The sequence below is a fragment of the Mycetomoellerius zeteki genome, unplaced genomic scaffold (genome assembly GCF_001594055.1).
Source record: "Mycetomoellerius zeteki isolate Tzet28-1 unplaced genomic scaffold, Tzet1.0 scaffold228, whole genome shotgun sequence".
Taxonomy (NCBI): Eukaryota; Metazoa; Arthropoda; class Insecta; order Hymenoptera; family Formicidae; genus Mycetomoellerius; species Mycetomoellerius zeteki.
The window spans coordinates 806064-833738 of NW_017257203.1; the positions used below are offsets into that span (position 1 = coordinate 806064).

General features: G+C 34.1%; 1 protein-coding gene across 2 annotated transcripts in view; it reads left to right on the forward strand.

Annotated features, from left to right (window-relative positions):
* The window catches only part of Dgk (diacyl glycerol kinase 1), a 101939-nt gene that overhangs the window by 60192 nt on the left and 14072 nt on the right, over window positions 1-27675 (forward strand). For both annotated transcript variants that reach the window (XM_018449015.1, XM_018449016.1), the window contains 3 exons: window positions 24751-24885; window positions 25350-25563; window positions 26713-26874. In XM_018449015.1, coding sequence (XP_018304517.1) covers window positions 24751-24885; window positions 25350-25563; window positions 26713-26874 — 511 coding nt within the window. The remainder of the gene's footprint in view (window positions 1-24750; window positions 24886-25349; window positions 25564-26712; window positions 26875-27675) is intronic.

The following is a 27675-nucleotide window of genomic DNA, read 5'->3' on the forward strand; positions in this document are numbered from 1 at the left end:
TATCTGTACCGAAATCTTTTTCTGGAGCGATATAAATATAAATTTATATTTAATTATTTGAAAAATATAGTATTTCATACATAAAAGGAAAAAGTAACACAAAAATGTTTCTTTATTGTAGAAAGTGTCGAATCGGATAAAACGAGCGATATTTCATATGTTAAATGAAACAAAATCATTTCGATATTATGCATTATAATACATATGTACAGATTTATCACGGATTCACTCGGATATATCCACATACAAAGTTATTCATAATTTCAATTTTCCGAATTTTGGTATGCGACGTAATAATATTTTTCTTAAAATATTCTTGGATCATAAATTATCAATACTTTCAAGAATTAAAAATATCTTGTTTCAAATTTTTTGTACATTGATCTATAATTCTATAATCATTTAATCGTACATAATTTTAATTATTTTTTTAGTGAACTCTTATATCAAATAATAATATAAGATATTAAAATGTTTAAAATACACAGTTGGAATAAAATAGCAGGATAATTTTTTGTCGAATTTTCGGCGAAATTAAAAATACGAAAATACAAAATTATATTCCAAAACAACACGTAGCTAAATATATTCGTGCGATATGTACGGAGTATATAAAATTCCAAAATATAATATTTGTCGTTACGCCGAGGTTTATTAAAAATCGAGTATAAAAGCTTATTTATCGCTCTATCCCCAAACTAAATTAGAGAGATTTGTCCTGTTGAATATTTCCAACCACATAGGTATTACACGGCTTCACCGCTTTTGCAGAGAAATCCGCGAATAAAAACAGTTCACTCGACGTGTATCAAAGCCTGACAGTTTAAATCGAGTGCATCGTTATGCATTTGAACCGACGAATTAACTAAATACGTTCGACAAAAGCGTCTTCCTAATTGAAATTCGATGCGAAATAGACGAGACAGATCATTACGAGAAATCGTTATTCTAATATAACTTTCCGTGCTGAAGATGATTGTCTTACTCGCAATTTCGTTGCGCGAAGAATAGTATCATTACGGAGCACGTAAAACATACCATTTCTATTTTATTTTTCTTCCACCTCTGGCTTCCTTTCTTTTATACCATCCTAAAATTTTTTCAATTTTTTCCCTACCACTTACATTCTCTTTTTCTTCCTCGCTGTCTTTCTCTCTCTCTCTCTCTCTCTCGCTTTATTATATTTTGTAATTATCTATTGTAATTGTATTATCTTTTCTTAATTCTTTTTTATATTGTAAATTTATTATCATTTACTTGCTTTTTTCATTTCTATTTTTTTCTTTGTACCTCTATTTTTTTTGTATTATTTTTCTTGTATTTTCTTTTTGTGTCTCTATTTTCTTTGTATTATTTACTTTTTGCTTTATTTTCTTTATATCATTATTTTTGCATTGTATTCTTATTGTAGGTCTTGTTCCGTATATTCTTAGAGGATTTGCTCTAGAATGTTAATAAACACTGTATCTCTCTCTCTCTCTCTCTCTCTCTCTCTTAATTAATAAGATATATTATCATAACATTTAAATGTTGAAAAAGGATTAGAAAGGATTAAAATCGATACCGATCCATTAATGTTCGAACAATTCATAAAGCATACCTATTTTACTATATATATATATATATACGGCATTTAATAAGAGAACACATACGTACACACATATACACACAATAGAATTTTTGAAATCACAATAAAATTACGATGAGAGGATGTGCATATATGTTATCTACGATCTTGAGAGAGGAAATGTTTCACTCGCAATTCTCCGCGCTTCATTTTCCATAACGCTAATTAAGAGGCGCTGCCGCAATGGTTTCATTTTGACGATGACGATTAACTCATTGTTGTTAATTGAATGAATGCAGCTTCGCGATTGTAAATGTACTAATGTTCGGTAATACGGGTAGCTCAGAGTTACATAATGATTCTCCTTACCTTCGCTTTGTATTCTATGTAGTCATGCGAATGAAAGCCATTTCCTCTTCCCTTGTAAATTTCTTCCTCATATTTTGGATTGTTTCATGGAAAAGTAAGCATGCGAATTGTACACCTTGTAAAGATGAATAAAGCAAGGAAATATTCCACGCGCGGAAATGTACAGAAAATGTAATATTTATCTTAATATTATCGCTGTGTTATTATCGTACGTCACGAAGGGTAGCTTCGTAGCTTTAAGGCGAGAAATCGCTATTTTTCTGCAAAATATACTTATCTGTGCATACGCGACAGTATTATGTAGAGACCAGCGCGTCGCCCATGTAGTATTCATGCTTGACTCTCTTCTTATATGTATACCTATGCATACACACGTATGTATCCACACGAGGTGCAGACACTGATAAACAGCAACGAACAACAAGACGGAGCGTGAGGGGGGAAGCTACAGTTTCTATATTAAGCTTTGTGAACGAGATATTCTCGGCGAAAAGTCCCTTACGAGGGTCGGCAACGAACAAGGACATATATCAATGCCGTGACACGTCGCCTAGGATCGCATTATCGATGTCACTTCCAGTAATGCACCTTACTTGCATCCCACGCCAGTTGCGACAAATCGATTGTTATTTGACTTTCATGCGGGAATGATTAACGATTTTAGCTTTTGTAACGCCTGAAGAGAAGTAAATTCGTTCGATTGGTAAACCGGGTACGGGAATAATCGATGCTAGTAACGTTTTGCTTGTTGTCGTTTATCGTTCCCCACTTCACGTGCGAATATCTTCGAAAGTTACACTCTTCGTTCGAAATCTTCAGGAGAAGAAAGTATCGATAAAGTATCTCAGGTCATCCGTCATCAATTTCATCCATCAAATCCTTTATGAAATTCATTTCCCGAAGGACACGTATATCGTTGGTTTGTTAGGTATACAGCGTAAACCTACATCGTTATCGGTAACTCAATATTCAAACTTTCGAAACAACGGAACTCTATAACGAGATCGAACTGGACGTCGTGCCAGTAATTATATTATCATGGTACTCTTCGACTGTGTGACATATTTCGAGCGATTATCCGGCAACCTGAACAACTACTCGCTTTTTCACTCGAGATAGCCCAGGGACTACGTAACTTCTTATCGAGCCATCTCCGTGTATATGTACACGTTCCCCGAGCTCGTCCTTCGGCCCGTAAGTACGAAGGACAATGAGAAACGGTTGCTGGGGACGTAAGGCATGGAAAAACGGGTCTTTGTGGGCCGCAAGGGTGCGGTTGCTTAGCTACGTGACGTCATCTCTGACGCACCAAAAGGGAAGCGTGCCGACACCAGAGGTGCGACAAAGAGCAGATATACCACACATGCCGAGGTCACTGCGTCATCATCGCACGCACACACAAATCCGCGAAGAGGAGGGTTCCCGGAGCGGATTAAACGCTTAACCTGAGAACGATCGAAACGGAATTCTCGCTCACTATCGACCTGGCTCGAATACAGTGGCAAATAGAAACTAGAATAGATTGGCCCTTCATAAGAGTATTCGAACCTACTAGGTTCTACAGATTTGAGGTGATCGAATGAATCTTGTCTAAGGTAAAAGAATTTCCAAAATCCCTTTGTCGCTCTATTTGCGCGGTGAACAGGTTATTGTAACAACTACCTGGCTCAATTAACGCTACTCATAAATTGTAGTTTAAACCAATTCTTGTGAGATCTAAGAGTCCCATCTATTGTAAGAGAAAGATGCATTTATCAGTTCGCTTAAAACGATGAAAAGTTATACTGTCTGAAGGAATCTATTTGCTAATCTCCATAATAATAAAAATAGTAATTTCGATGAAAACCTGAGTTAATGCTTTTTTTTAATGTTCAATGACGCGATGTAATATGCATTAATTTGATCAACTTTTATGTACATATATTAACTTATGATTACTTTATGAATATTTAAAATTCAATTTCTCCAAAAATCATTCGTGTAAAATACGTATTTTACATATTGGATAATTTTTCATGACAAAAATTAATATTTATTACAGATTTTAAAGAATTATTAAACGAATAGAGATTTCTGCTTAAAATCTTTTCCATCTTCTATATAATTCTTAGCACATAAATACAGCTCAGTATTGTATATAATTCAACGTACAAATGTATCGATACAGATATATCATATCGATATATCGCAACGTCAGCAGCCGAAAGACACGCTGTCCTATCTCTCTTAAGAAAGCTATTTATATAAAATAAAATTTTTGTGCCGTTAAGCTTACGCCGATACCGCCCCGCTTTACGATACTCATAATCTCCGAAGTCCGCGGATTTATAAAATATCGCTGTCCAGATTTTTCCTTGGTCATCTGATCAAATCTATTATCGGCGATAACTTTTTTGGGCCATCAAACGCAGGTCCACCTTGCCTAAAGACAAAAAATTTGATCTTAAAGGATTGCAAAGCATATATATAGGTATAATTTGTTCTTTTCTGTAGAAAATTCTTGTCTTTTCTTATTTATTGTTATATTCAGAACAATTGTTTTTTAGCTTTTTGAGAAAGCGTGAAATTCAGTATTAATTGTCTCGAGACAAAAGTGTCTCATATCAAAACAAACGTCATTATTTTTCACTTGATTACTCGTTTGACGATTGTCGCGAGCATGTATACGACGCTCGGGGTGTTTTCCGGGGAAGAAACATACCTCGTAAAAGTACCGTTTCAAATTCCGTGAATTTGACAAAGTGAGAAACGCGTGAACGCATATATTTCCGTTGACAGTGATAGCTGAAATCGACGCGCGCATCGCGAGGCAACCGATGACGCCGCGATCAGTCGTACTCTCCACGCGAAGGGCGATTAAAAATTCAAGCGTCATCGTTCAGAGACCACAACCGGGATTATCGATCCCTCGCGGAGGACTGTATCATTTTAGAGATGGAAAACGTGATAACGGACGGATATTACATTTTCTTTGGGTCGTCTCACGTTACCTTGCCGCGATTATATAGGCACCGATGCCAAGTTGTTCACGCTCGGCGAAGCGCGGCGTGCTTCAGTAAAGGCACCTCAAAACGCAAAAGCTAACCCGCTTCGTCTGCCGGCTTCCACACTTGCAGCTTATGCAAGGTCTCGAATATAAAACGAGCATGTCCCCTGTCTTCGCGTAAGTGCGCCGCTACATCTCCATATTGAATTATCGAAATAAAGTCGTGAATGCAATAACGTTCCGTTACGTTGTCGGCTACAGCAAATTAGATTTCATTTTTTCTATTTTTCAAGGAGAGCAGAGCCCAAGTTTCTTCGTTTCTTCCTTTCTTTCTGTCACTAACTGCGAATGACTTTAGAATGTATAAATAGATTTCCGTTCCCTTCTACATCATCCTTTTCTCACTACAGAATATTATACATGATATTCTCATTGTTCTGTCGGATTATGAAAAGAAATAGCGAACAAAGCAGGGTGTGTGAATAGAGTAGTCTTTTTAAAAACTACTAAATGAAACAACGATTTTATTAAAATCTTTGTAAGTCTTGAACGCACAATACATGTTGCTTTACTTGGTTTGTTTAATTACTAAGAAAATGAGTGCAGCTAATGAATCTTACTTAATTATTTCTCAACGATATCAAACGCGTATATTTTCATATTACAAGATATCTATCACTACATTATTTCTGTTTTTTCATCTTTCTTTGCATTGATACAAAAAAAGGAAATAAAGCACTTGAGTAATAAGAGGCGACAATATATATATATATATCCGCATTAAATTGCATTTTTTTCGTGTATAATTAAACGGTCAAATTAGCTTAGACATTACAGAGGAATAGTACAAATGAAGCACTGTTTTTTTTCATATGTTGAAAAAAGAGGTCATGTCAAGCTGATATGTTGTGCCTCTCACTTGTTAGCAGTACATGGTACTTTTTCGCATAGTATCCGCCTCATAAGTGCTTTGTTGAAAGTGTGCACCGAGTGATCACTCAAACAGTGAAAATGACGTTTTTTCTCGCAGACGGTCTGCAAACCATTTCATTAATTTGAAACAGGTGCGCTTTGCGCGAGAAGAAAATTTTCCATTCGAGATAATGCAAGAAATAAACGAAAATTACTTATAAAGCATTATATCCAAGAAATTTCTTGTTTTAAGTACATTATATACTTTTACGTATACATTAAATTGTTAAATTCATAATGTCAAATTACTTCCAATTTGAGTTATTTTTAATCATTTCTATTCAATATATCATTAATTTAACTAAAACTGGAGTTTAAACAATTTAATTCAAGAAGATATATTAAAGATTCAAATTTCGTTTATTATTTAATAAGTGCATACGTTAATATGGACGTTTGAAACTAATCACAGAAATGAATTGATTTATGTTTTGCGTAAAAACAAAATGTTATTTTTTTAACTTAACTTAAGGTATTAGGTTTACTGTTCTTTTAATATTTAACAGTGTATACCATTACAAAATAATGTTAATAACATTAGTTAAAATAAAATTGGATAAAGTTCCTTGTACGTGACCGTTAATTCGACTTTAAAAGCGAAATAATCCAGAAACACTATTAGACGTTGCACAACACTTTCGTGCAGGACTCGCGCTTGCTTCAATGAGTTGGTAAGAACCACTATAAGAATCAAATTAGAGAAAGAATTCATGCGGTTGAATATAGAAAGTAATGTCACATGCGCTGAGTAAACCGTGAAATCAAAGTTTATATTCCAATTTTTCCACTTGGCCTAGAAAGCCAGCAACGCGAGGAAGATTTACAAACAGTTCCTCCCATACGTCGCTGAATATTGTTAGTCGCATTGCAATCATCCGTATAAATCTCACCAAATCGCTCCTTATGTACATAACGTAGCAGTGCTTTCTGATGCGATCGGCGAGAAACTTGTGAATTTAGAATATCTTAAAGTAAGATAGCAATCAATCGAGAAAACAGATGTAGTTAAGTAAGAAGAAAACAACTCTAAAGTATATGCTTCTTCAATTCAATAATTAAAAGAATATTAAATTTCTACAATATATCACATACAGAAAATTCATATGTATATACATTTTTTTAAATATTTAGCCTGAATTTTGAAATAAATACGAGAAATTTGTGTCTAATTAGTAATAAGAAACATACTACTTTAAACAATTCATATACTGAAAAAGATGTTTGGTTGAAAATGAACAAACCAGAAAATTCTGATTATATCAATTAGAATTTCGATTATCTGAACTAGAATTTTAGTAAATTTAATCAGAAAATTTTCTAGTTAATTTAATCAGAAAATTTTCTGGTTAAATCTACTAAAATTCTAATTCAGATAATCGAAATTCTAATTGATATAATCAGAATTTTCTGGTTTGTCCATTTTCAAACATTTTTTTAGTGTAGAACTTGTTTTTTGTTACTGATGAGAGCATTCATATCGTTACAAAAAATCGTATAATTCGAAAGCAGTGAAATAACGAGCAAACAGCAAAGTGTTTCATACAGTTTTACAAAGGATAAAAACAAATATTGTTCTATTTTGCATGAGCCATTAGTTTCTCTTTGGATTAAATTACATTTAGTTACGCTAAACCCCATTTCCGGTGATTTTGTTATAAACCCGCAGGATTACGTCACGCGCGCGTCGCCGAACGAAAAGATCGATTGACAACAGCACCGCTATTATTTGCTGGTGTACCGATACAGTAGCTATCAATTCAGTGACAGTGTCGACGGTGCCGAAGGATATATTGTAGCGTCAAAGGGATAAACGGTGGACGATGAAAATGTCGAGAGGCAAAGCGGTTACTCGTAAACATCGCGGTAATAAAGTACGCGGACGATAAAGAAAAACTTGTATCGCCGGGTGCTCGAATGAGGTTTCTCGTAACGATAGAGAGAGAGAGAGAGAGAGAGAGAGAGAGAGAGAGAGAGAGAGAGAGAGAGAGAGAGAAAGCTGTATAATTCACAACTCTTTCTCAGTAAATGTATCTGCTCCCAAGAACACCCGGGAAAGGGCAATTGCTGAGCTTGTAGAGGAAACCTCGCCTCTCACCCACGCTCTATTATTCAACGGTGGAGTTAACGTTTACCAAATGTTATGCTCAGAACGTTGTGATATTTGAAGGAGATTGAGACGTGTATTTCCAATGAAGACAATCGTCAATAGCTCAATGTAAACAATGCTTTTCCAGTAACAAAATTTGATTTTTGTCTTTCTCTTTTTTGAATTTACCAAAACTGAGACATCGTGCCGTTAAAATATACACGGAAAAAAAATTAATTGGATGGTACAGCAAACCTATAACTTACTGCGCGAATTTAATATCTGTAACTAAGAAGATTTGATGGTTTAACAAATCGCTAATGTTATTCAGCTGTCAACTTTGCTGCTTTACCATAGAAAATTGACTGTTTGTATATTACGACTGTAGATTTGCTGAATCAGTGAAGTTTTCAGCTGTATTTTTTTTCGTGTACGTGCCTATACAGATTTTTTATCATTTTCCTCACTAGAATAGTGTATGAAATAACTCGAGATTGTTAAATTGAAATCGTACGAAATTTTCAAAAATCTTCGCGTTAAAAAAGAAAACAAGGTATCAATTTAAATCAATCTTTAAAACTGCATTTCAACACGCCAACTCGACTCTTAATTAAACAAACTCCCCTTAAAGCAAGCCATCAAGGTGTAAACGTGTGCAGTCATGCACGTGTTCGAGAGATCATAAATCATTTGGATGCAATCGTAATATTTCTGCATATTGCCGTAACAGTCGTTATCCCAACATGCAGCGGAAAACATGTAAACATACGTAACAACTTTATTACGTTCACGACGGTTCGTGAGGTGAAAATTGAACTTGAAATTTAAACGGCTGGCAGTCAACACCGGTGAAACACGGAGAGAACTTGTGTATGTAATCAGGGATGACAGGGGTGAAATCTTTCACGCTCTCTCGGCAAGAGGAACAACATTTCTCGCTCGCCGAACGTGATGCACAGAGGTATCATTTTTTTTAAACCAATGAAAGACATAGTAAAGAAAGAACGATATGCGTGAGGTTGAGAGAAATAGAGTGTGACAGAACCGAAAAGAAAAAGGAGAACATGCCAAAAGGCCGGAGACTGCGTTCGTCTTCATGCGCGATAAAACTTTTCGCTGCCTTTTCAGCGACACAAGAAAATATTTGCCATCTGCTCGGTTAGCCGTGCACGCGCTTTTATCCAAGCAGAAGGAAGAAACGCGAAATTAAAGCGGCACTCGGAGGCTGATCCGCGGCAATCCAATCCCTTTTCTTCATTACATTCCGCGCAATCCATCGTTTGCTCTTATTGCCGGACGAACGACGAGATTGTAAAGGACCGACACGATCGATTCGAGTTGATCGGTATTAAACGAGGATCGAGGATGGAGCTGTCTCCTGCTTTTCATTCACTATCTCACGCCGCGTTTCGTACGTCTCCCGGTTTCATTTGCACGAGTCGATGGGAACGTTATTTACCAATTGAATAAATATCAATTTGGGCTATTTACTATATATATATAGATGGATTAACGAAACCCGGAAATACAAATCATTATTGATCCGAAATAAGACCTTCTGCACATCGCGTTTTCTTGTAAAATATCATAAAAAATTTATAATAAAATGTGCATGATTTTTTAGAAGATGCTTTAATTTTTTAAGTGAATCATACCGTAAATTTGTAAAGTAACTTATACTAAGCAAATGATCATCGCAAATCTACAGATTGTACAGCGAAGCATGCGAAAATATCGTCGTATAGTATTATTAACTATTACAATGTAAATTGAAATACAACAAGCTTTTTGTCGAGATTGAATTTTCGCATAATGTAAAGTTTTAATTTATAAAGCGGATAAGCGACAGGAAACAAGGAGCAAAGCTAGAAAAGTAAAGAAAAAGAAAGATGAAGTTAAACTGAGATCATCACTAATCAAAATTAATCTAATCCCTTTTCTGTTATTACGAGATCTTTCTTTCTTTTTTACATTCCAGAGGAAAGGATTCGCAAAAATTTCTATTATTGATTTATTACATATTATACATGACGACTTATATAAGCTTTCGAAATTGAAGAACTGATGGGAACCATAAAAACCTGACAGTTCTTATAATCTCGTCTTCAAGGAAAAAAGAATCTATTCTTATCGAATATTTTTACTTATCTTGTCTGTTTCACGAGGAATACAATTTTCGAAAACCCGCCGTATACATCACACAGAAAGTATGACGTCATTGTATCCATGGAAACGAGAGAGAGGGAGACTTTGTCAATGACGTCACTACCTGCAGTTCAGTGCTTGCTCAGGGTAGCCGAGGTCGGTGCCCTCGGAATTACATCTGGTGTGCATCTGTGATACGTCACCATCCCTAACATTTACATGGTCGCATTGACGAACCTGTATGTTTGTCCATGTAATTTTTTAGCTTTGTCTCTATCTTAAACTACTAACTTTGTTTAAAAAAGCTTTTTATAAATTGGTAAATTTTTTCATCGTCACACGAAACTTTTTATTCGTTTATAGAGAAAGAAATATATTCGCGTAACTGAATCATGAATTTCATTACCAAAAAATGTGTGAAGACCTTTGTGCTTTCAATAGAGCTTTAAAGATAAAAATTTGTTTAATTTTAGCGTGTTTCTTGTCAATCAGTTTTTTAAGCCTTATATTCATATATGTAACTCTGTCATATAATAATATTAATAATATTGAACGAAGTGTACATGTGCATCACAGCGTTATAAAAAAAAACCGAATCGCGCATGTATACAGCGTTTGATAACAAATCCGAAACCTAATCGTACAATTTCCGAAACTAACATAATCTATATAATAAAAAAGATTTATTCTTAAAACAATTTACAATTCTATTAAAATCATTATACGTGTTATAAAAGATTATAGAAAATGTATAATTTTTTTATTTATCTCTTAGAAAAATGAAAATCAATTCTACGGAAGTAATATAAACGTAAGTATTGCAAAATAATATATGAAAAATCGTAGGATATAGTCACAGAAATAGAAATTCAGTAAGCTCTGGAGAAACGAATTTTATGAATTATTAATAAATGTTTCAAAAGGATGAACATAAAATTAGAAAGAGAATTTTTAACGATTCTTATTATGCGTAGCAGTTGTAAAATTATAAAGATGACGTAATTAAAATTAAAATCTCTTATAAATCTTAGAAATACTCGTGAAAAAAGAGTGCATAGATAAAACGGTTTTGCTGAAACGTCTAAAAATTTAGCTAGATACACATCTGAAAATAATTTTGTTGAACTATTAAAATAATTATGTAAAACTGGTTCAAGCTGGTTGCTAAGATATCAAAAATTTTTGCAGCATTGCTCATTATGTTTGAATTTCCTACATAATTATTTTGATGGTCCAATTATTTTCAAATCTAGCTAAATTTTTAGGTCCTTCAGCAAAATTGTCCTTTTCGCGTGTATAAAAAAAAGAGAGAAAAAGTGTTTGGATACTATCTTGAGAATTACGTTGATAAAAAAGCGACAAACGCGATTTGTACCTGTATTTGTACCGGTATTATCATTCTCGTATTTTCATATAACTATTTCACTACCGTATCTCACATGTGGAATGGAAAGGCTCATCCAATACAGAAACAATCATGATACATAGTTTGTATCTTGATCTCTAGCGCGAATGAATGGGCTGAAATAAAGAGAGAGAGAGAGTGAATGCGGTATACAGATAATACCGCAATTTCTAAAGTCTTCTCTTTTTTACTGACATTTTTGTATAACCAGCTTCGCACATCTACATCCAATTTAGATTCATCTATTTCGCATGCCTCTGATCGAGCTATAACTTCATAACTGTAAGTAGCGTAAAGTACCGCAGATTTAAAAGAAAAAAATGCTTTAATTAACTCCCACAAAATCTAAATATGCATTTTGTTATATTTCCTCGCGGATTCGTTAAAAAATACCTCGTTAATATACAGAAAAACAAGCTTTTGTAAAAAAAACGATTCGTCAATATCGCCTTTTTTTATTTAACGTTATATTTACACACACACACACACACACACACACGAAACTTTTTCTGCCTTTTTCTCGCGTAACCTCAAGAGAATCATTTACGATCGGAATTTTTATTATTTTTGGATAATATGTCGTACAAAGACATGATCGCCTTGTATAACATGTATAAATATTTATGTATAATATACGCCCACAGTATTTTCTACCTTGCCCGTACGTTAAATATGTGCGAGAACAGCACTTCTATACGTACAAACAAACATTATATCAAGTGCGTACGGAATTGTATGACGGCATAGTCGCCATTGCAGAAACAAACACAGCGGGCAGCTATTTTGAGAGTATCAGCCGGCTGGCATATTGTATATTTAGATGATGTGTATTTGCCTGTCATGCTCACGGAATTGAGCGTATGGTGTTCACGCGTTTTGCTCTCTTTTCATGTTACACACTTCGGTATGAGTGTGGCTGAACTGTCGATAAACCGGTGGGAATTATGTAAGAGAAAAGCATGGTTTAATATATCCATGTACTCTCCTCTCCTCTCCTCTCCTCTCCTCTCCTCTCCCCTCTCTCTCTCTCTCCCCCTCTCTTTCTCTCTCTTTCTCTGAGTACTCTAATTATATTCACTAGTAAATGTAACATTATGTAGACGTATGAATAAATATGAGATGTGCTTTAAATGACACGAGCAGTTGAAAACCAATTATATATATATTTTTATCGAGTAAATTTTAATACTGTTTCATTCGATTTTCTTTGTATTTTATTTAATCAATTTTTTCTATGAAAATCGATTACTTTTAAAATGAATAATTACTTGAAAAATATCTTGTAGGTAATTATTATGCACGTTATTAGTCAAACACTGATGAACATTATTCAAGAGATCATAGTATTAATTGTCTTAATAGCCTTCAAGTCTCATGTAATATTCATTGTCTCTTTAAGAATTCTTAGAATACCTGGAAGTGTAATAACTTGACTTATATTGTACTACTTGAACTTCAAGTAGCAAGAATTGGATCATCGCCAAAATTTCAGGGAGAAATTTGTAAGATATTGTACTTTTTAGTCTTGGAATTTTTCTAAAAAAATGGGTGAATAAAATAATATAGTCGAGATTTCATCATGTTAAAAAAAATTTTCAAGAAGTCTCTTAATTCAAGACGAAGAGCCAGATGATGTGAACGATCTTTTGAATACAAATTTACATATCAATGGTTAAAGCGCTAACGTGAAGACGTCAAATTTGCAACGTCTACTCTTAAAACTCACATAAAGTCAGGGTTCAATTTTCTTTTCACGAGACAGTTCGAAATTCTCAAAAATACTATTCTTAGCGAACATCATCGTAATTATTTGCCCTGAATAAATGCGACGTTCTTTATATAGTTCATTTCGGATAGATGACGCAAATATGTCAAAAGCCTTTTTTCAAAATGTATTCTTATACAAACGCATTTATCAAATGTATTGATTTAAGAAAATTCCATGGTGTAATAAACCATCATCATTTTTACTGGATAATTGCAAAAGTTTTAATGGATTTTGTGATAGATGTCAATTGATGACATATATACAATTTAATACTAATATTAATCCACGATTTCGACACAAATAGTTGTCGCAAAGTAAAAAATTGATGGATTACCGCATTTTAATGTTTAAAAAATTTCAAAAAATTAAAATCAAAATAAAAAATCTCTATTTAAATCTTGCGAATTGTCTTTCACAGGTTGCATTCGACACAGCGTTTTCTCCAAATATGACGCAAAATGTTATTTACGATATTTAAAATGCTTGTTCCTTTCGGAAATTCATACATTATGATTGTAAATGAAATCTATAATCAATACTCATTTTCAATTTCAATTAAAAACAATAAAACCAACTAGAATCAATTATTATTTAACACAAGAGCTGAGAATGAACATATATTATATATCTATCAGTATTACCATAAAATTGTATCAAATATGACACCTATTACAAAACCCATCAAAACTTTTGCACTCAATACTTCATATTTAGTTGCGCAAACCATATTCCAAGTTTAAAATGTCGTTTTATAATAAAACGTTCTATGGACAACTTGTATGTGTAAGCTGAAAATTCAACAGAAAATGAAAATGTAACGATGCACCGAAACATTAATCTCTTGACTTCGAAGAATAAATTATCGAGTTAATTGTGTCTGTTTTGTAACGATCATTCGAACAAATAACTATAAAGAATTTCGTAATCTTTCTTTCAATTTTTCGTTTTGCTCGCGGCTTTCAACCGTTTGGTGCAGAGTTTACGGGAGATATTGAATTTAGCGGCAGGAAATTCAGTCCTTTCCCTATCTTGGCGGAAAATACTTCTTTAAAGGGATGACGTGTTACACGTGTGCCATAGATAAAAAGTGGATAGAGTACATATTTCGTTATGAGAGCAGGAGAAGGTTCGAGTTTAAACTTAGCCCCGAAAGAAACTCGCCATTCAACATAAATATTCTACGTAATTTTCCGGTAAACGAACGTGGTAAGAACACATACTGAAAAAAATCAGGTCAAAAGCACTGCAGCTTTTCTGTAGAAAGTCAGCGCGATATTTACACTAAAACGTTAGAACTTGATTACCTCGGTGATTTATAATTGCGTACATTTAATTCCATTATTTTTGATAAAAATAATAATTCTTAATTAAAAGGGACATTAATTATAATAAAAAGTATTCTAAAAGACGTAACGAAAATTGAACTTTTACTTAATAATGTTTCACGATATTCAACTCTTCATCTCCAGAAATATTAAGGACCGAAATTTTACGGATTTTTGCACTGCCGCTTTTACAAAAGACGGTATCAAAGAAATTTAATCCAAAAATTATACTCTGCACTTGTTAAAGGAATAAGTTAGTTTCAATTGCAGCATTATATAATATACTGAGGAAAATAGTCAGGTTGGATTAAATAGTAATGGAAAATAGATAAATCAGAATTTTCTGGTTAAATCTATTAGAATTCTAATTGAGATAACTAAAATTCTGATTGATATAATTAATCTGGTAAAAGTAATAATTCTAAAAGATTTTACCAGAAATATTGTATAATATCAAACAGAATTCTGGTTATCTCAACTAGAATTCTAATAAATTTAACCAGAAAATTCTGATTCGTCCATGTTCACAAATTTTTTTTCAGAATATGTTAGAAAAATCTCTCTCTCTCTCTCTCTCTGACTAAATATAAACCTTGAAAAAATAAAGATTACATATATATCTAACATCAAAATAGTGCATCTCAACATTACCAAATATACGAGAATTAACATCTCATTATGCATAGAGCGGGATACAAAACTTCTTCAATTTATGTAATGGAAATAGATAATGAGAGAAAGAGAGAGAGAGAGAGAGAGAGAAAACACAACGCACAAAATTGTTCCTAGTGAATATGTTATCTTCCTTCCTTCAGCGATATGCTGTGCAGAAATAAATGGTCCCGGGGGTAAGCTGCTGCAGTAACTACTTTACTTTGAACGAACTTTAGTTATGCAGCCGGAGGCATTGATGGGCCAATGCCGCTACAAAGCGTCGATGTCATATCGAATTGAATTAGCAAAACAGCTATCCGATATGTTTCAGTGACAACATTCTATGAAATTCGACACTTGGGCGAGCTTTAGGGCGAGATAATAACCCAGAAAGGCAGTCTCATATATGGCAATGGTACAGCTTCCAAGCGGAGAACGAGAGGTATAAATGTAATATAAGAGATAGTCAGCCTGCCTTATGTAAAATGCCGTTGCGTGCAAACTATGCCAAATCAAATTTGAAGAAATCAGAAAAGCGAATAAACTTGAGAAGAACTTGAACGCGCACTGCGTAACAAAGAAACGGATTCCGAGTTAAAGTCGACTTTTAACTTTGCAGCAAAGAAAATTGTTACGTTAATTAGTGATCACACTGTATTTTATCTTGGACATAGACTTCACGCTATAGAAAATATCTGCATAAAAACAACATTTGCTTGCGTAACTGTATCATTAATTGTTACTTCGCAGTTATCCGACTTATGAAATAAGCTTATTACACATTAGCAATATTGTACTTTTAAGAAAGCTAATATTTTATTTATGAAATTATTAAAAGCGAATAAGCAAATTTCATCGATCAATCTTGCATAACTCGTAATCTTATAACTTCATTACGTTTTAACATTCGTAATGTCCTCGCAGTGATAGCACTAACAAAGTTAGGAAAGTTAGTATACCGCTTAATCTAGCGATAACTTTCAGAGAAATACGATTACAGTTAAAACCTATTTACTTCCTGCATTCCTATTCGTAATCTCATAAGCTAGAGAAGAAAGAAGGGGATAGACAAGTTATTAAACCACAAATATACGCTCGTTTTATAGCAAGCGTCATGACTTACAGGAATGGCCATTTATAAACGCGTAAAAGAGGCCATGTCTATACAAAGCGCAGGAGGCGCGCAAAAAATATGTGTAATGCGATATATCCTGATCGCGAGGATTGTACAAGTGAGGGTGAGAAGTTTATTATGTTTGAACAGGGTGTGGGTCCCCCACTGTAAGAGCTTTTAATTGAAGCCACCCCGCCTCGAGAACAGCCTTTGGGGTCTTCTTATAACCAGGTATATGGACAATTGAGCTATTCTTGATGCCTAAATTGTTTACACTGCGACCCCACCCCCTATCGAATGATCGCTATCACGGATGTCAATGTGTACGTTCGTCTTAAGCTGCTTTTAAGTACCGTTCACACGTGTAAGTTCGCCCATTTCAAACGCGGGCGACGATCAGGCGTTATAGATTTACTTTAACTGAAAGTATCGAAAGGTACGTTCGACGATAAACTTTACGCCAGGCGATAAAAGCGTCCACAAGTGAGTAAAGAATAATCGTAATACTTCCCCGTATCAGTATATAAGCAAGTTACGTTGCTTGTAAAACTCCCTTTCGAATAAGGGTCATACTTAAGAATTGCTACCCTTAGGAATTCTAAATTTACCGTGTACATTGTTATTTAAAAAACAGCTCTGCTGTAACGAGATAAGTTAAGTAATGAGACTTTAAAGATATTGATACTTTTCGTGTGAAAGATTATCGTTTTGAAAATCGAACATGATATAACGGAGTAATGCGTGGCTATCATTTCTAGCGTAAAGCCGAGAAGCCACAATCCGCGGTGTTTGATGGTCCGACATGAAGGATGAGGTGAACAAGTGACAGGTCCTAAGTGACGTGATATCGTCAGCTTGTGACACGACATGATCTTGATCGCAATCGAGGTCAATCTCTATTTTCGATCCAGGAAGAATGTTGCGATATTCACAATTCCACAGCGGCAACGTTTCGCGCGTTTTTGTTAGCAACGTGTTTATTTTTATTGCACAGCCGCCCGGCACACATAACACTAACCCGTCAATATTGTCGTACGTTAAACGCGATCAAAGTGTACGCAAATGCCGTTTTTATGAATTATTCATGTAAGTCTATCGATGTTTCGTGGTGGATACGAAAAATTATCGTGACGCCGATAAATAAACCCCCCGATACATATTTTATTAAGCACCATTTATTTTCGCTTTTGTGACACTTTCTGTCAATCACTTATTTTTAAACAAATTTGAGTTTTTCTCACAATGAAAATTTTATGGAAGATTTTCCTTTTCCGCTATTAATAGACTCTCAATATCAAATATCTTAGTACTAGCAAATTCTAAACAGTTTAAACTAAAGTTTTAATAACTTACTGTTATTAATTAAAATTACCGCGTGGAAAACTAGTTACTTACTCTCTTATTAAAGGAATCCATATGCATTCAAAGAAGTGCTTAAATCAATACTAACCTTCATATAAATCAGACAGGACAATCATCTCGAAAGTAAAAATTTATATTGCTGTTATCTTATCAAAGCTTTCCAAATAATTTCAAGAGATTGCCGTCTAAAATCTCAGAAAATGTGTCATTCTCGAAATGACACGTTTTCACTTAACTGAAAACATATAATTTTCTTCAATATCGTGATCGAACGAACGGATAATGCGTCCGGTTCTCTTTCTCTCTTTGTTTCTCTCTCTCTTTCTCTCTCGTTCGCTCTCACCCTCTGCGACCTATTTTTCCGATGGAGTTATGACGCTGTTACCATGACGTCACCACCGCACTGACGTCACCACCACTCCCTTACGTGACCATTCAGGATGACCTCGTTTCTCTCCCTTCGAATTTCGCCCTCTCATCCCCTTTCCCTAACGGCTCTGTCCCTAGAGCTTAATGGCCACCTCCTGTGCCATTCACGTGAACATTTCCTCGCTTAGCGGAAATGTTTTATTTCATAAAACGGTTTATTATGCGATCGTGTAAACGTGATACTTTCTGTGATATCTTCGATATAATACGGTTTCTTCAAGACCGATGAAAATTTTATCACTTTTGTTATTAGATATATCATTTATAATTATAATATATAAGAAAGTACTACTAAAAATCGTCCAATTATTAATACACAATATCGTAATATTTTGAGGAAAGAAAGTCCGTAATATTTATGGAAGTTAGGTACATTTATTTTTCATATTTGATACTAGAATTCTTAAATTGTCAAAATTGTATGCCAGAAAATCTAAGAAATCTTAATTCGTATCTAATTAAACAGTAGAGTTGGCAAATGTTACTTTTCAGTTACTTTGTCGTTACTTTTTATAGTAAACAATTTGATGACGATGTTGCAATTTTTTATGACAGTAACGCTAACTAATTAAACGCTAAGATTGTACTAAGGTTAGAAAAATCACTTTGAAAAGTAACTTGTTACTATTACGCGTTGCACTGAAAAAGTTATAAGTATAACGAGTAACATGTAATGTTACGCGTAACGTTACTGAAAAGTAACGCATTACAAATTAGGAGTTATTGTTTTCAGTAACGAATGACTTTTTCAATTCATTACAAGTAACGATTGACTTTTCTAACTTTGATGTTAGCATTACCATCATAAAAAATTTACAATGTCATTACCAAATCATTATTATATCAAGATAACGATCAACAAAGTAACGGCGTTACAAGTAACGCGTTACTTGCCAACCCTGTCAAATAGTATGTTTCGAAATCGTTGCTCTTATGTTCTGTATTAAGCCCATGTTAATATATATTTTCAAATTTATTAAGCAACTAATGTTATTCGAATTACCCTGGTAGAAATTTCATGCATTTTTTGAGCAGTTACTAAACAGTTATACCAACTTCTGTCTAGTAACTGAGAAGGAAAACTACTTAGGATTCCAATCAGGATGTAACGCTTTGTTTGCAGTTCCTGCATACAAAAGCTGCGTAAAATCTGAATCCATTTACTGAATAGAAACACAACAAATAATGGATATTAAATTGATTAATAAGCAAGCCAACTGCTCATGAAATGGACAGAATAAAACTCTATCAAGTTCTTGTCCATTTCCTACTCAGTATTGACATAACTAATGAGAATACAGTAATATTAGATAATAACTGGATATATATATATATATATAGTGTCTAGGAAAATTGCATACATTTCTACCAGGGTATCGGTGCGTATCAAGTAAACGTAACTTCATTTAAATTATTCAAAGCACGTATGAATTGCCTTTGTGCGTCGAGTATCAACCTTCATTTGGAATTATAATTTTCCAAAGCTCATATTTCAAAAGTTCCAAATGAACTACTTCAAATGTATGCGCAACCACACGAATTGTAATTGAACCGAATGAATATTTCGAATCAAGTGCTCGTAACAAACTCACATTATGGTTAAATCGCAAGATAAAAATATGAAAGCGGTTAATTAATTAGAAATATCGTAGACTGAAGCTAAATCATTTTAACTGCAAAATGTTGATAATAGAACACATTCGACCACATGCGCTATAGCTATGGAATTGATGCACAAAATAGGATTACGACCAACAGACGCAGACACGTTAACGGCTCAGTAGTAAATCCAGATATTTCGCTGACGTAGGAAAATTATATGAAAATTCAATAGAGAGTAAGCAAAAATCTACCGTTGGTTTCGTCGATAAAAAAAACATGAAATCTTATTTGAAAAAAAGAACTGCAGAGAATTATCGAGTTGTTAATTGCAGCTTTTAGAATTATATTAGAATTTGAAACGATTGAACGGATATATTTAATGAGAGAAGATTTGTATTAAAAATAACTCAAGATTAACAACTTTTTAATAGAGCTCATTTTAAAAATTCTTTCTGAATTGGAACAATGTCTTAATTAGGATAATGAATAACTTCATTTTCTTTCCATGTTATACTTTCAATTATAATGTGTTCTTTAAAATTATGCCATGAGTTTTGAAAATTCGAACACTGCAATCTTAATATAAGGTTGTATTACATCTCATATCAAAGTTATATTTCATAGAAATGTATTTACATCATTTTTTCAATCTATGAGTTTTTAGAGTCAATTTCTTTTTATTATCTCAAAAATACTAATTTTTTATTTGTGCCATTTTTCTATCAACGCGACGATATGATAAATTTGTTATATGCTACATTTTTAATGTAAGTATTTAATAATATTTATTGGATTAAACAGATACAACTACAAGCTTTTATAACGAATGAGATAAAAACATAACTATTATTCATTGAACCAGATATATAATGGTGTAAATTAGTTTCTAAAAGAAAGACATCTTTTCGAAGTTACTTGAGTCTACCTATAAAACTTAAGTTCAAAGTAAGGTCGAAGAATTTCCATTTAATTTACCACACAATACCGCGAGAGCTGCAATGATCTTGCAAATTAGAACGGAAGAATGACTTATTACGCGAAGCAAGATCTTAATAATAACAGCAGCTTCCTAATAATAACGGTTCGCAGTTTTCCGATTAACGTCAACGAAGAAAGGCAAAGAAGAACGTAGATATTTTATAATTATTGGACTACGAATTTTTATTATTTCATAAACTAGAGAAAGGATGAAAACAAAACATAATTTGTTTATTTATTAATTAATTCGTTTTATCCTGCAAGATATTCATAATTGCTACAAATTTGTTTTCAACGATCTAACATGAACCGCGCCCTTTACAACTATTCTCTGCTTGCGTCTTTAATGCTCATAGCGCAGGTTTAACGGAGCAAAAAAGAAAAAAAAGGTGACACCCTGCGTCCTTGGCTAGGAGTATCGATAAATGTTATAGTGGTTCTCTCAGACCTATTCAAATAAAACTCGAAATTAGGTTAGCGTTTCACAAGTCTCCTCTTTATAATTATGACTGTTGATTTTTGCCTGGATTTTAATTAAAAATTTACTATTATACACTGTAAAACATGCATACTTAAGATGCGTCAGTTAAGTTGATCAGCATCTTCAGATTGATAAGCCATTTCATCGATTAAATACGAAGACAGTTCGGAAAGTTTTCGGCTTGATAAAGAAACACATGATTTTTAATTTTTTTTAACATTGTCCTCTTTCGGTTCAATACACTTATTCCAACGATATACGTTCAAAGTAAGCATTAGTTTCATCGATTACTTCAGTATTTGAGGTGGATCTTTTTCACAAGCCAATTCTTCATGTTTGGAAAAAGAAAAAGGTCACTGGAGGCTAAATCTGATGAATACGGTGCGTACGGAACCAATTTGAAGCACGATTCATGCAATTTTGTGACTACAATTGAAGAAGCGTGAGCGGATACATTGTCATGATAAAATCAAAAGTTGGTTACTTTACACGACCGAATCAAAGAAACTAATGAACGTATCTGTCTGAAATTTTAACAGAAGCCCCGTGCTGAATCAAACTTGTCGAAAATTATAACAATTCGATATTTGTGGCGTCATTTCGATGTCAGGTTGAGAACTTTTCGAACTACCCTCGCACTCTTAATTTCGACATTTTATGATCCATTGAGAACACGCTTTTATCGCATGCTTTTCTGAAATTCTATATATAGTATACATATATAACGTAAATATACTATATGTTATATATGCACTAACATTGTTATAAATGCGTTCTGAATACGAGCCTGCATATTTAAACGAGTTATTGTTGAAGGAAAGAATGCCAATCTTGAAGAGCTTGCAATGAATAGACGCTAACACAATACAGCGATCACTCATTGATAATTAATCGAGCGGAAAATTGCGGAAAATTAAATCACGCAGGCCGTGAAACAAGCTCCTTTTCTCCTTCCTTACCGAATCGTACTTCCGCTATTCCTATCCCAATCGGATTCTACAAGGTGAAGCACGAATTTCAGTGCAGCCAAATGAATTTTCGCCAGAAGCGGATGCGCGCTTGTTCGCGGTAGATAGACCCAATATCTATGCAGATTCAGTCGAGCGGAATGTAGGCCATGCGTTTCCGGAATTGGATAACTTTTTTGTTAGTCTCGCAAAAGTTCGCGCAAAGAAGCGCACGAACTTCGCCTTCGATTGTGTGGATGTCATGTAACGACGCCGCAACTCCGCCGCTTTTCTGTCTAATTTTCTACCCAGAAAGCGTACGTCATCCAGTTTAATTGGCTCCTGCTTTAATTAAAGTGAATGAACTGGCTGCACGGAAATATTCCGGATTTTAGGAACACTTTCGACATTTGGTGAGCGAAATTTATCAGTTATATAGTATAATATAACATTTTGCTTTTACTGGCAATTTAGTTCTCTCTACAACTTTATATACATTTACGGAATATGTACAGCTTGATACATTGTAGCAAATATTTATACACAGAAAGAACGATTTTGCTAAAATATCTAAAAATTTAGGTGAATACTGAAAATAATTTTGTTTGGATTATTAAAATAATTATGTAGAAGATTCAAGCATGACGAGTAATGATGCAAAAAGTTTTGACACTCTAGCAACTAACTTAAGCGTCCTACATAATTATTTTAAGACTAATAAAATTATTTTCTGATTTGTATCTAGCTAAATTTTTAGATACTTCAGTAAAACTGTTCTTTCCGTGTGAATTATATTCTTTCAGAATGATCCATTTTCTTTAATTATCCATTATTTATAATCGTTATCTAATGAGTATAAAGTCAACACTAAATTCGTATTTCTATGTACTTCGCGATTTAATTACTTTAAGTCATCATAGATTAAGTTTTGCCCTTTATATGTTTATTCAATCATAATCGATTTTATAGACAGCAGCGATAGTTATATAAAGCGATATTTATATAAAGTTAATTGATTGTGTTCTATTCAATAAATACGTTCACATATTCGATAAACTTTTTTGTTTTATGAAATTGTTTAAATTCAATATTTAATTGTCTTCCTTTCATGAGACGCGCACTGCATTCTCAAAAGAAATACTCAATAAAACCATTTTACATCGTTCGTAATTCATTCAACCATTTCGTTATTGTTTAGCTTTAACTGCAAACTTTCTGAAACATTTTACTTTTTTTAAGATTTTATTTTTTAACAATTGTTGGTGGATAGTAGATGCTCTAAACGATTTTAAGGGGTTCCTCCCACAAGTTGAAGACGAAAGCTTCATATGTCACACCATATGTTCGAAACGACTTAATTTCAAAGATACAATACATCAAAGTCGAAGAGAAAGTTTCGTTTTTTTCCTAAAATTTCGAAAATTACTTATTTCAATGAAACTTTAAACATATGTCAAGATTTATTAAAATAAAACAAGTTGTTTTCGAAATGTTTAGAAAAAATGAAATTTTTCCTTCAACTTTGACACCCTATATCTTTGAAATTAAGCTGTTTTAGATACATAGTCATAAGAAATTTTCGTCTTGAATTTGTGTGAGAAACCCATTAAAATCTTTCAGAAAACTAAATATTTACCTTGTACAGTTGTTAAAAAATGAAATTTTAAAGAAAGTGAAATGTTTCAGAAGGTTTGTGGTTAAAGCTAAACAATAATAAAATAGTTGAATTAATTATGAACGATGTAAAATGGTTATTGAGTATTAAATCTTAAAATCTTTTAGAGTACTTATAATTAGTATTCACCCCATATGTATTGAGCTTCTTGTTTCGGTGAATACATTTGGAGAACGTTAGTGTCATTAAAAACTTTAAATATAGTTTCGTGGAAAGACTTCTCTCTTACAATTAGAAGAAACATGGCTTAAGCGTGCGCAACCTCGGTGAAACAAATTCTGTGAATAGTGATGAACAAAGCATGGTTAATCGCATCAAGTACTATCGATTTATCCAGAACGTGAGGAATCCAAATATACGTCGCCGGATGTAATTGTAATCAGTCTATTTGCGAAATGTGCACCTTGCGAGATTCATTGTACCGGCAGAAGCGTCACGTTTCGTTGGGCTTTAATCTTCTGTCGAGTGAAATTCATTTGGATCGAACAGAATCGAAATGAACACGAGAGGGCGGCTTACGTATACCGGATTAATTAACGACGGTTTTTTTCGGTACTCGGAAAATACTTCTAACTGCAACTATCGATTATTTAAAAAAAAACGCGATACAGAGAAATTCGATTGCTAACTCGTTTAATTTTTCATCTGCCAGTTTATTATTAATAGCTTAATATACGTAATTAAAAATATATCAAGTTTTGTTTTAATTATAGATTTCCATGATATATCGTCAAAGTAGTTTCTGCGTTATGACGTTAATTTATAACACATGCGTCATAAAACTTAATTAATGATAGAAATGAAATTATGCTTTAATTTTTGCCTCGTTAAAATTCCTATACTCTTTAAAGAAATTCACTGAATAGTATTTCTTTTCTATTCCAGGACATCGATTACGAGGGTTTTCGCAAATTTCTGAATTCGTATCTGGAGATTGATACGCCGGAAGAATTATGCCGACATCTTTTCCTTTCGTTCGTCAGGAAGGGCTCGCGCGGAGTGGATGGCAAAGCCTTCAAAGTAAGTATCGCATGTTTAAATTAATAAAGATTGCTGGTATGGTATTATCGCTACTGCGAGTACTTAAATAGCCATAAATGCAAATTGTCCAAACAAAGAAAAAAAGGGAAAAGAGAATTTTTAATACAAATTTAGTGACACGACGTGACACTACAAGCTCGAAACGGGCCTTGTAATCGCAATGGTATCACACTGGTCATCTAGGGCCGTGGTCCGATTCATGCTGACAACGTTCATCGGCATCATTTGTCTTCGTTCAACATTTGACAAACAACAAGGATGGAATGATTTTAAGCGTTGTGAGCGTGAATTGGACCGCGGCCTAGAAAAGCATATCACGTCATGCGGGGAGCGCGCTTTCGACATAAAAAGCGACAATAAGAGATACTGGTAAACGAGATACTTGCGCGCGCTCGCGCCGGGAATTAAAAGCCGCGTATTATCCGCGTTTTGTTGGCTCCCAGGAGATGGCCGTGCTCTCCTCAACAACCGCCTGCGCCGCAATTACATCGCACACGACTTCCAGCAGTAACGTTAATAGCACCGGCGTACCAGGTGGAGCATCTACGGAGGGTCACGTTGGATCCTCGTTGGCCGACAAAATTCATGGAATTACGGAAAAATTGCAAGCTCTAGGTCATCATAGAACGGAAAGCGAAATCTCGAGAACGAAAACAGGTAAAGTATATCTTTCAATTATTTACTGACAGCCCGATATCGTAACGGTTAAATTATTAATTTATCCAATAATGTGAAATGTATAATATAACGTAAACTCTTTACATTCTTTAATGTGGAAATTTTTTCTATAATCCAGTAAGAATAAAATTCATATTTAATATCATCTTATTTATATAAATTATATTTTTTTACAATTATATAAATTGTAATGATACATAAAATTGCAACAATGCTCTGTTGAAGAACTAACCAACACAAAATGGTTACTGTATCAATACTATTTTAATGCAAATATTTTTCTTCTCAATTTGTACCGGTAGCGCTCGGGCCTTCCGTTTCTCAGGCTATATTTTTACGGTAAACGAATACTCTTGTGACAAAATAGGTCAGAAGCAGCCAAAAAGAAAATGACAATTCCGATGGTTGGAATTTTTTTACCCTGCATCACATATCGGTGTATATGCATTTGTTCGCTTTGAAATGGTGGACAAATAACAATCGATCCGACCAAAGAAGCTTTGAATGAAGACTTCTTTAAACCCGACGGTACCATTCGTTAAAATAAATTCGCTCTAAATATCGATTCTCGATTCTTTACCAAGTTGATCTATAGAGACATTGAATAAATATACATGGTGCACGTATTTATCTCGTGAATATATTTTTAATTCCTGAACATAACATGGTAGACGTATAGTATTTATCAGCAAAAAATAGAGAAAGATGTTTATTCATTTAATTCAGAAATGGAGTAATTCTTGTAATTTATTCTTAAACGCAAGAAATCAAAAACTCCATATTTAAATGCTCTCTAAAATTTTTGGAGTGGAATCTAATTCTAAAGAATGATAAAGAATGACAATTGAATCAATGTTGAAAAAGAGTTACTCAATTGACAATTTTTAATGAAATTTCACTCTTTAGAGTTAGATTCTACTCTAAAGATTTTAAATAGTACATTTCTCGGCACAAAGTATAGCCTTCGAGAACATTAAATGTTTAGATCGGATAATGAATATTTAACCAATGAATCTTTCAAGACGCTGCGCCGCGTCTTGCATACGAGTATAGAAGATCAACTTGCGAAGCTGATCAATCATGTTGTTTGTTTTTCTTGTATTTCACGCAATCACATGGACGATTCAGGAAGCGTGCATCCGATGTTAACGGTCACCCATACGTCGTACAGCTGTCACGACGTACTAGAGAAAAAGAGCACAGACAGCAGTCCAAGTCAAAGCCAAATGTCGCGTAATTCATCCAGGAAGTCGAACAATTCCCTTCTTGTCAACAACGGGAAATTGGAAGGTAGGGGCAATCGCTGAATCCAATACATATACGGTACATTGAGCGCAATACTGTTCGCAAACACGAAACCCTCTGTTCCACCATTTCACATTGAGATTATTGTAGAATGAATTTCCGCTCAGATTTTGTACGCTTTTTTTCCGCTATAGCTGAATTAATCTTTCTCTCATATTTTTTCATCTATCCTTCTTTGTTTATTAACCAAGAAATTCTTTTTCATTAAATAAACTAATCTCGATATACGCGCGAGCGATTCCTTTTAACGGGCTTCGGTTCACTATATTCTTTGGATATAATCCCCACCTGCGCTCTCCTCTCTTTCATTTTAGATACTTGAAGCTTACGTTCGTAGAAGCTCTCGATAAAGAATCGGTTCTTCGTGATCGAGAGCTTCTTCTCGAGGAACACCCTGCATTAAAGTTCCTCGAACAGCTGTGTATGGCTTTACGTGAATGCGGGATTAAAGGATGTTAGATCGTGCTGCTTAAAAGATTTCTCATCCAGCGCACGTAAACTCGCGTATCCGTGAAATTCAGTGCACAACGCAGAATTCATTTTTGTCAAAGAAATCGCGCCGTAGCGCAATGACAAAGAGTCCATTTTAGTCGCCATCGATCTTACAGTGGCGCGTAAGCTCTCTCTCTCTCTCTCTCTCTCTCTCTCTCTCTCTCTCTCTCTCTCTCTCTCTCCCCCCTACCTCATTTGTCCCCCGCCTCTTTCCTTCTCTCTCTTCCAAACAAAACCTGAGATCGTAAATGCTGCGATAAATTATGGAGGAACGTGACATCTCTTTCAGGAGTG